Source organism: Pseudonaja textilis, chromosome 12 (genome assembly GCF_049901715.1).
Source record: "Pseudonaja textilis isolate UNSWEBS1 chromosome 12, rPseTex1.2, whole genome shotgun sequence".
Taxonomy (NCBI): Eukaryota; Metazoa; Chordata; class Lepidosauria; order Squamata; family Elapidae; genus Pseudonaja; species Pseudonaja textilis.
Window position 1 is genome coordinate 3,661,832 of NC_142001.1, and position 10,324 is coordinate 3,672,155.

The 10,324-nt window shown below is 50.1% G+C and overlaps 1 protein-coding gene across 4 annotated transcripts; it reads right to left on the reverse strand.

Annotated features, from left to right (window-relative positions):
- Positions 1-983: 983 nt before the first annotated feature.
- On the reverse strand, positions 984-6,705 carry IGBP1 (immunoglobulin binding protein 1). 4 transcript variants are annotated; one of them, XR_003374305.2, is made up of 6 exons: positions 6,473-6,702; positions 6,042-6,371; positions 4,021-4,213; positions 2,655-2,789; positions 2,384-2,496; positions 984-1,410 (listed from the first exon to the last, which is right to left on the reverse strand). XR_003374305.2 is itself a non-coding variant. In XM_026703119.2 (6 exons), the coding sequence occupies exons 2-6, from the start codon at positions 6,323-6,325 to the stop codon at positions 1,271-1,273; spliced, it is 810 nt and encodes a 269-aa protein (XP_026558904.2). In that variant the 5' UTR covers positions 6,326-6,371; positions 6,473-6,705; the 3' UTR covers positions 984-1,270. The 4 variants fall into 4 exon arrangements, 2 of the variants coding, with proteins under 2 accessions (XP_026558904.2, XP_026558905.2); XM_026703119.2 differs by having other exon boundaries at positions 2,655-2,734; positions 6,473-6,705; XM_026703120.2 differs by having other exon boundaries at positions 984-1,407; positions 2,655-2,734; positions 6,473-6,699.
- Positions 6,706-10,324: the final 3,619 nt, after the last annotated feature.

A 10,324-nucleotide genomic window follows, 5' to 3' on the forward strand; every position in this document is an offset into this window, starting at 1 on the left:
CCACTGCAGCATCCTCATGGTCACGTCATCAAAATTCAGGCGCTTGGCAACTGACTCCTATTTATGACCGCTGCATTGACAGTCAATGGAGAAGCCAGATTCACTTAGCAACCCTCACCAGGCCTCTGCAAAGAGCCAGCAACTGGGGGGCAGAGGCTGGGGAGGAGGTGGCGGGATGAAGCGGGCAGTTTGTGCAGGCCAAGAGAAGCATGAGGTCCTTGCCTAATGACGGCATGGTCATCCATATTGGTGGGCCGCCAACGGCCCAAATTTGGATCATGAGACTGCAGGTGGCACCGCAACGGCTGACGTTTCAAGGATTGGTCCTAACTACCATTCATTCAGCAGTGTTGCAACGTCGTTAAGCAAGATGACCTCTATGGCTAGAATCCTAACGAAGGGGTGCGAGAGCACTTTGTTTTACCAGGAGTGAAAAGGATTTGGGGTCACTTGCCTCTAAGAGACCCCCCTTGACTGCCTAATGGAGAACTGCATCAGGCAAAGATACCCACCGCCTCTTCTCTGCCCAATATCTTCCCTTGCATTCGCCTTCAGAGCTGCTTCCAGCACTTAAGACGTTCAGTTCCCTAGGGGGGGAACACCTGGATAAACAGAGCCCTGACCACGTTTTGGAGGCACAGCACAAGTTCAGAGATTCAAACCTGGCCTTGGGGACCCAGGCAGCCCGAGTCATTCACAAGCTGTGGACGCAGGACTAGGCACATGCTGGGAACCAAAGTACGAGGACGAAGTACTTTTCCATCTCAGGAATACAGGGAGCGCCTGGATGGGCCCGTGGCAGCTTCTCCTGTTCTCCAAGGGGCATAAAAAGGTGAGGTACGGAATCTGGTAGTAAACAAAAGGACTCTCCACAACCACTTCCAGATGCCTCCCAGAAGAGTCGGATTGACAAGGCCAGCCCTAGCTCTCCCTTAGGCAGAAGGAAGCAGCAAGAGGCTGAGGAAGACTCAAGGAACGAACGCTTGGATGAACTGACGGGAGCATTTTATTTGTCTTTTAAAATAAAGAAATAAGTGACAACAGCCCAAACTACTTCCAAGTGGCCATCCGATCAGGTTACTAAGGACTATTTGAAGACAAGAGAGGCGCCAGGAACGCAACGGCCCCAGAAGCTTCCTGCGTTTCCTGTGCTGGCATTTCTGCAACTCCCATCTACCTGGGCCCTTGATACAACACCTGGCAATTCCGTTTCTTCTTTCCCAAAGAGGAACCACTCACACTTCCTCACGAAGGCTACGAGGGGCTCTCCTCAGCCCATGTTCTTCCGGTTGCCGTAGCCCCTGGGGTGCACGTCCTTCCAGTCATCCCATTCCCGTGCTTTCAACGCTGCGGCTTGCTGCTCCTCCTCCGTGGCGTTTTCCTGCTCTTTCTGCTGGTCTTCGGGACCTGCTGCAAAGCCACAAGTCAGAGCTGTGCTAAGAGCAGCCCCCGCCCATATGCTTCTAAGTCAGGCCATCAAGACAATTTTAGGGTACAGTTTCCACAATCCCAGTCAAGTGCCTTGACGTGGCCACTCATTTCTTATTCTACCTCTATTTCACCCCCTTATGGTATGTGGGAGATAAAACAAGGGAGGCACACTTGCACTAACATAGGATGAGCAAAACATGGAAGTGCTCTGCATTCTGAACAAAAGCCCATGTGTTCCAAAATTCCTTCTACGTGGTTTGGAGAATTACGGGCGTGGGTTTTGGTCATTCCCCAAGGCAGCCTATCCTCAGCAACACAAGGGCAATCCACGCTCAGGGATTTCTTTGTGGCCTCGGTTCTGTGGCTATTTACGCGGGGCTGCAAAGAACGGAAGCTTAACTATCATTTCCACTGTTTGCTGAGGGGATTTTATTTATGAGTGGTGGCGCAGTGGTCAGAATGCAACATTGCAGGCTACTTCTGCTGACTGCCAGCTGCCTGCAATTTGTCAGATCAAATCCCACCAGGCTCAAGGCTGTTTCAGCCTTCTGTCCTTCCGAGGTGGGTAAAATGAGGACCCAGATTGCTGGGGGCAAGAGGCTGACTTAGAGAGGGCTGGAAAGCACTATAAAGCGGTATATAAGTCTAAGTGCTATTGCTATTATTCTTTAAAGATTTTAAACTATCCTTCGGGCAAGCACCTGTTATATCTCACCAAGCACACTTTAGAACCGCAACCACTGACAGCCGTGGGGGGAGGGAGGGGGGGCATTCCGGGTCCCCAAGGTGAGATGTTGCACTTCCCAAACTCTGCTGGCCAGGTTCCCCATCCAGTGAGCTTTCCAAGGGATCCTATTTGGGGTCTCAGTTTGGGGCTTTGGATAGATCAGCCGAAGGGGGAGCTCCTCTCCTCAACTCCCTCTCTGCTTGCACGTTTCATGCTCAGAAATACCTGAAGCCCTTTGGGAGATGCCCTGGTCAGGCAGGACTCCTTGTTTCTGGTGCTGGTCATACCATTCATCCACCGTCATGGTTGCCAGGCTGGGATAGCCAGCGCCAAACACCCTACAAGGAAGAACACCGGCCAGGAGTCCTCAAGCTGAGCAGCAGCAGCAGCAGCAGAAGAAAAAGTCCCCACTCCCCTCATGAATTGCCCCTCTGCCGTCCGGGCCTCCTCCCTGCCGGAAGCAGCAGGAGGAACCTCCCTTCCCCCAATGATATACTTTGCCTGGGCAGCATCCCGAGTAAGGATGAAGGGCCTCATGGGAGGTCGGGGTGGCTGGGAAGGTTGTGCGGCTGGACCCTGGGAGAAGGGATGGAAAAACAGGAGGAGGAGCAATTTTCAGCATCTGTTCACACTAAAAGAAACAAAAACAAAAACTCCTGGAAGCGGAGGACAGGCAACTGCACATTTCCTCAACAATATTCTCCCTCAAAAGATGGCCTCTACCCACCCATAGAATAGGTTCTGGTTTAGGGGGAGGAAAAAAAGAGGCAATTACAATTCATCCTTCAATTCACCATCTACCAAAGTCATCAAAATGCTGACGCCATTTTGGTCTTCCTCATGTCAGTTGTGCATAGAACACATTTTGTCCCAGAGCCAGACTGGCTTCCATCTCGTAAATGGGAAACTGAGGCTCAGAAATAGGCCAGCAGGCAGGCGATCAACCTGGGCTTTCCACCTCGCAGCGCCTCAGATATTTCCATCAATGCGCCCAGGCTCCACCTGCACTAAAGCGGGCAATCTCCTACTGTCCAGGCCCATAATCCATATGAATTCTTCAAAGAATCATGAATAGAGCCAGGCTGCTTGAGCTGGATTTTTAATATTTCATTTTTGCACCAGATTTTTAAATGTTCATATCGTGCATCAGTTGGCTAGTCACTTTGGAAATAAGAAATGCTCCCTCATTCTCCTTCCAGAACTTTCCCTTTCTTGCTAAATTGCTTTGTGTTCCTCTGCTTTTCCACACAGCATCTTAAGTTGTACCATGTTTCCAGCACTTATAATCTGAGAGCACCACTTCTTAAATTCAGATTACAGATGGTTGATTGCATATCTGAATTAACTTATATAAAACCAGAATTCAGTTTCAAAGGAAACAAGGGAGATTCTAGCCCAAATCCCCAAAATATGAATATTTTTCCCTAGCAAAATTATTCAGATGCATTCAGTTGCCCGTTATGTGAAGATTTATGAATGATGTTTGTTAAATTAAAAGCTATTCAATAAATAATGCATAATCAAATTAATAATAAGGAATTTTGCTGGCCAGGAAAGCCATCTGTCTTTGGAAGATAAGGTAATATCTAACTTTCTGTTATCTAACGTTTTTTAGATTTTAACCCAAGATTTAGGGACCTTTACTTTTGATCAGAAAGGAATAGAACTTTTTTGCCTTTATACACCAATATATAGATTATATCGTGTCTGTTACAAGACATACATTACAGCTTTCCTATTTTTTGTTTGTTTATGAAATCGTGGTCTTAAATTTCAGCAGATGATGATCAGGGCACACTGTGGAGGGGGATTATCAAAAGAAGCCTGCAATTTGATCCATACAACTGGCATCACTATCTCACCTGTAGAGCACCCCGCCGTTTAAGGATTGCAATTTCCTGATCAATGCTTTCAATTTCCTCCAAGCTTACAGCGACCCACTTCTTGATCTGCAGCAAATAGAATTCTCGTATTTGCTCTTCTTCAGCTTGACCGCTATCAATGAAGGGTTTCAAAGAAGCCAGCTGATTCTCCAGCTCTTTCTTTTGCTTGTATCTGTTTTCCAAAAGATGTACGGAAGTGAAAAACAAGTCTATCTGCGGGCATTCAAGTGAAAACAGTTGCAACAGTCGTACAGCTCTGCTTGAATACATCTGTCAGCCTTCAAGATTTTCTCCCTTTGCTTTGCATCTTTCGGCTGTCATAAGTAACGGGGGAGGAGGGGGGATTGGTTGTGGGAAGTGAGCTGGAGGTGTTACAAACCAGAACTGTATAAGCTGGGGGGAGGGGGGGTACATTCTTGCTTAGGTTTCTATCCTATGCACAGCTGCAACCCTTTATCAAACTATGTCAAGGTCAATGGACAGAAGCCTCATCACCACCTGGAGATGCCCACATGATGCTATACACAACTTTTAATTGGATGAGCCAATTGAACTATTGGGGGTGGGAACGTTGCCATTACTTTGTATAGGTGATTTACGCGCCCATTTTCTCAGATTCAGAATTCTTTTGTTGCTACCACTTGATTTCCAGTAAAAGATATCCTTTCTCTGATTAAAGGAGTCTAAGTATTTCTTTCTTGGATTTTGAATGGAGCCCCAGCTGACAACATCCAAGAAAGGAATGCACCGTTTTTAGTGATTCTCCCCAGCCCCCCAGTCCAAAAATTGAGCCAGTCCTAACTTTGCCATCCTTCACCTGATTCTTGCCCAGCCATGATGTTCCTTTTTAATCCCTTGAACTGAGGCTGCCTCCAGCACAAGGCATTTTTTAATGTTTTGTGCTGTTATTTTCAATGTTTGAAAATATACAACCCATACGAGCTGAGATCACTTGTAGGCAATTTCCAATGTTAAAACCTAGCAAGTGTTGTATGTTGCAGTGATTCTCAACCCTTTCTTCACCACGGATCCCCCCTTAAAATACCTTTTGTGGCTGTGGACCACGGTCATTCGAGCTTTAATATTTCTTCAAGCCTTTGCGAACCCCCTGTGATGACATTGTGCCCCTCCCCCAGGCTTCTAGGTTGAGCACCACTCAGAGGTGGTTATTCAGCAGGTTGTAACCAGTTCTGGAGAACCAGTAGTGGAAATTTTGAGTAGTTCAGAGGGCCGATCAATCCCACTTCTGACTGGCCCTGCCAACCCCATCTCTTCTCTGCCTCCCATTGAGTCCCAGCTGATCAGCTGGGTCTCCTTTGGTTGCCCTGCACAGGAGAACGGAGCTGGAAAGCAGGTTAGTGGAATAGGGAGGGAAGGGGGATTTTGCAGTATATCCTTCCCCTGCCACGCCCACCAAGCCACGGCCACAGAATCAGCAGTAAAAAAAATTGAATCCCACCACTGGAACCACTGGTATACTGTACTGTCAAAACCCAACAGTCTCACAGAGCTGGTTTGCAGAAAACCAACACTGAGGTTAATTTGCGCCTGCAAAATACTGTAATAGATCTGCTCCCAAAATCAAGAGGGCGAGTCCAGAATCAAAACTTGTTCCCTGCCAGCCTGGACAGGTGGTGCTTCCCAGAGCATCTCCACCAGACCTGCCTAAATCCAGAAAGGCTCAAGGGGGGGAGAGGGGTTTCCTCCCCTCAAGTGGAAGGAGCTGCCCAAAATCACTTGCGGGTAGCCAGGTGGGGAAAGGAGTGGCTGCAGAGGGTGTGCAGGGCGGGGGTCCTAGAACAGGGGACTCCAACCTTGGCCGCTTTAAGACTGGTGGACTTCAATTCCCAGAATTCCTCCGCCAGCTTTGCTTTGCTGAACGTTGCTGGTAGAGGAATTCTGGGAGTTGAAGTCCACCAATCTTAAGGCGGCCACGGTTGGAGACCCCTGCCCGAGAGGAAAGGCCCTTAGAGCCCCCTCCCGCCCCCCCACCAACCTACCTCTCGATCTTGGCCCTGCGGGCGGCCGCCATGGCCAGCAGGGAGACCTGGCCGTAGGGCGGGGCGGGGCCGGCCTCCCCGCCGCGCTGCTCCCCCTCCTCCTCCCCCTCCTCCTCCTCCTCGTCTACGGCCTCTCGCGGCAGGTCGAAGCGGGCCACGGCGTAGTCCCGGCAGAGGCGGAGGAACTCCATGAAGAGGCTGCGCGCCCTCCGCAGGTGCTCCAGCCGGCGCGCGGGGGCCACCTGCCGCAGGGTCAGCGCGGCCAGCAGGGCCGGCACCAGCATGAAGCGCAGGTCGGCCGAGGCGATCTCCTCCAGCTCCTCGTTGCGGCTGCAAAGACAGGCCGAGGCGGCTGAGCGGGGCCTCCCAGGCGGAGGATCCGCGCGACCGCCCCCACCCCCACCCCATCCCGCCTCGCCCACCCGCCGCACCTGAAGAGCTCCAGCTGGGACACGGCGCGGGCGGCGCGCTCCAGCAGCTCCAGGCCGCGCTGCACCCGGCGCTGGACGGCCGGCGCCCCCGACGACGCCTCGGCGTCGCTCTCCACCTCCTCCAGCAGCCGCCAGCCGGACTCCAGCAGCTCCGAGAGCCGCGGCGACTCTTCCCCTCAGCCGCCGCCGCCATCGCCGCACTCCGGCCGGCAGTGACGTCGCAAGGAGGCGCTGGCGCGGAGTTGACGTCACGCGGCGAGGCGGGGCTGCAGCGCTGCGGCTGCGGCGGAGGGCGTGGCCTCCCATCCGCCACGGCACGCCCCCCTGAGGTGTTTGGCGGGGTGGCGGGCCCGCGAGAGGCAGGGTGGGTGGGGCGCTGTGTCACTTCAGGGTGGCGGGGGGGTCTGACGTCGGAAATAAACTTTAAGGAATTGCTTTAGCGAGGCGGGAAGTCGCAGCCGCGCTGTGGGTCAACGAGAGCCGTCGGGAGGGGCGGGAGAGTCGCCACGAGAAAGTTGCAGGCTGGAAGGACGCCAGCTGAGCACGTTCGTACATAAGCCATGTTAGCCTCTGGCTCAGGGGTCTCCAACCGTGCCCACTTGAAGACTTGTGGACTTCAACTCCCAGAATTCCTCAGCCAGCAAAGCTCCATAAAGGCTGGCTGAGGAATTCTGGGAGTCGAAGTCCACAAGTCTTCAAGCGGCCAAGGTTGGAGACCCCTGCGAAGTCTGGCTTATTGTAACGGTAAATCACGCGGCCGTTTTGATCAGAAAGCTTCTTAGCACAAACCTGCAACGAAGGAAGCAGCGTCATGTAGAAGAATCCGATCAAAAGAAATGGGTGTCAAGGAACCAGTGGTTTATTCTTAGGGTCTTAACTTCATCAATCAGGATAGAGAAGGAAGGGACCTTGGAGGTCTTGTAGTCCAACCCCGGGCTCAGGCAGGAGACCCTATACTATTTCAGACAAATGGTTTTCCAATCTCTTCTTTAAAAACCTCCAGTGATGAAGCATCCACAACTTCTGGTGGCAAGCTGTTCCACTGGCTAATTCTCACTGCTAGAAGTTTCTCCTTAATGTGACTAGGACGGGATGTTTTCTTTCCTCCCATGCTCACCTCTTGAGAGTCATCGCTGATGCGCTCCTTGCCTTCTGCAGCGACATCACTTTGCATCATCAGGTTCTACTCTGAAAATTCTCTTTGCATCTCAGGACGTCCCAGGTTACCATGGAGACAGGAACAAGCACTTTGAAATGATTCAAGCTTTACTGACCACTCTTCACCGGATGCTCACCTTGTTAGCGTCAGTTTCTTACATCCTTTGAAATATCTATCTATCTATCTATCTATCTATCTATCTATCTATCTATCTATCTATCTATCTATCTATCTATCTATCTATCATGGCAGGTAGGGATTGGCCAATCTCACTCTTTAAGGGAATCCCTTGTTTCTCCAGAAAACTCATTCAGTGGCAAAAAGTTGCATTACACAGGCATAACTAGGGGAAGGAGAAGTGTTGGGGAGGGCCATAAAAGAGGAGATGGAAACTACTGTATGATGGCGCTGCTCAAACTTTCGACTTCATTGTTGGCATTTTATAAATTGATATTGGCACTTCTAACGCATAACCAATCTTAATATGTTTTTGTCTCTAGGCCTTTAATCCTCTTTAGTTGCTCTTCTCTGCATTTTCCACATTTTCCTTAATCATAACTATAAAAGTATATCTGTCCATTGTTCTGGGTCTTGGTTCCTTTAGTTGCTGACATCCTTTTGCTGGAGTACTTAAAGGTACCTTGAGCCAGCTCTCATGTCTGGTTTTGATTGGCATCTGTGCCAAGCTAAACCCAGGTTGCAGCCAACAAATGCTTCCCCTTTTCTCTTGCTGTCCAGTTTCCCTCTGTGCGATGCGCGTAGCCTCTCCCGCCCCCCGAGTTTCCTGATGAGAGTTTTGAATGAGATTTTGGAGCTGCGTCAAGGATGGCCTTTAGCCGACCTTCCACTGGCAGACCTTTTGGGGTGGGAGGCTCAGAAATTGGTCTGTTCACAGCTCTGGAAGTCGCAGCTGTCCAGGACATGGCCGGCCCTCGCTGACCGGCTGTGTTGGCTGCTGGTAGCCTCCAGAGCCGCTTCGAGAGGTTGACTATGAACGTGAACCTTAGTTCAGGCCCTGCCTGCCTTCTGTAGGCCCTGCCCTTGTCTGATGGGCAAACCCAGCCCCGAGGATAGAAGGGGATAGTGCAATTCCTTGTTCCCGAATTGCCTGCCCTAGGGTAGGATTGCAATTCTTCCTGGCTATAGCAATAGCATTTAGACATTTATAAGCTTCATTGTGCTTTACAAGCAGTTTACAGCGTCAGCCTCTTGCCCCCAACAATCTCAGTCCTCATTTTACCAACCTTGGAAGGATGGAAGGAGGGGTCAACCTTGCACCCGTCAGGATCGGACTCCTGGCAGTGGGCAGAGTTTGCCTGCAATACTTTTATGAATAGTTCCCCATCTCCCAAGGTCATTCTCACATACCATTAGAACAGCTCACAGCGGAACCTTTTCAAGGAAACGTCTATATATTTCTGTGATTAGTTCATACTTAGCAATTGCACTTAGACTTATACACCACATTACAGTACTCACTACATGGTCTATAAATGTCAACCTTTTGCCCCCAACAATCTGGGTCCTCATTTTACCAACCTCAGAAGGGTGGAAGGCCAACTCAACCTTGAGCCGGTCAGGATTAAACTCCTGGCAGTGGGCAGAGTATCCCTGTTCTGTTGCTCTAAACGGGCTTGGTAGAGGATTTAAAATTCACTCAGAGGCCAGGGCGCTGAGCAAATCTCCTGTCGTTCATGGTCCTGTTAAGTATGTAAAAAGGTGAACCCGATTCAGCAGGTATGCATCTGCCTAGCTTTTTCTTCCATGTTCTGAAGACCAAGTGGGCACTTCCTCAGTGTACCTCGAAATCCTGCAAAATGATAAGTCTAAAGCAGCATCAGGGGCAGATTTATTGAAATTTCCGGAACGAACTTGTGAGCTACTTGGTGACATTCAAAACATTTCCTATTTCTGTTAGGGAACTGGCAAGTTGGAAAATGAGCAGGAGCTACATTTCCATGAAGTGTAGCAAGAAATTAACACACACACACACACCCTCTCACAGTGCTGAGCTGGTGTTGTGTTCCAGCTCAGAGTAGCACACCACGATAAATATCTCTTTGTATCTCCGTCTAGTCATTCTCAAACCGTTTCATTTTCTCCAGTCCTGCCAAGAAACCGATTCTTTATGCTTCCTAAAGACAAAGAGGACGCATAAACATTATTACTTAACCTGCTATAATGGAATCTTGTCCCAACCATGCTGTCCTGATTCTTCCAGGAGTCCTTTCAGTTAGAATGAGATACAGCTGAAGTCTCGGGGAGCGAGGACTCAGATGAGGAGGGGCCTGCATGTGATGCAGGGATGGGGCCAGGACTATTGGAGAGTGGGGTGCTGCCTTTAGAGCTTGTGGAGTATGGCAGCAGTGATGCCCAGTGCCCAGTGCACGCAGGGCTGCTGGAAGGAAAAAGCAGCTGCGCAGCACAGGCGACTCAGGAGTAAGGCTGCAAGGTGATGGTCCCTCCCTTAAGGGATAAAAGCCAGCCTGAGAGACCGGTATTCCTTGCAGGAAGCAAAGAAGTTCTTGCACTTCAAGCCTTGTGGAAGTTTGGACTATCTTGGTTTGTGTTTGAAGACTTTTTGTTTGGAATATTTCTTGGCAACTTAATCTAGTGCTTTTGTCAGCCTTGCACAACCTTGGCAAGGCTCGTTCATATCAGAATTAACGGAATTTGCAGAGAAGCATTAAAAG

Bases quoted from the DNA above. Each gene is read 5' to 3' on its own strand.
- IGBP1 (XM_026703119.2), bottom strand. From the start codon at position 6,325: ATGCTGGTGCCGGCCCTGCTGGCCGCGCTGACCCTGCGGCAGGTGGCC. The intron at 4,214-6,041 runs GTAGGTTGGTGG...TTTGGAAAACAG, and splicing joins CGCAGGGCCAAGATCGAGAG to ATACAAGCAAAAGAAAGAGC. The intron at 1,411-2,383 runs GTATTTCTGAGC...GTGGCTTTGCAG, and splicing joins CATCTCCCAAAGGGCTTCAG to CAGGTCCCGAAGACCAGCAG.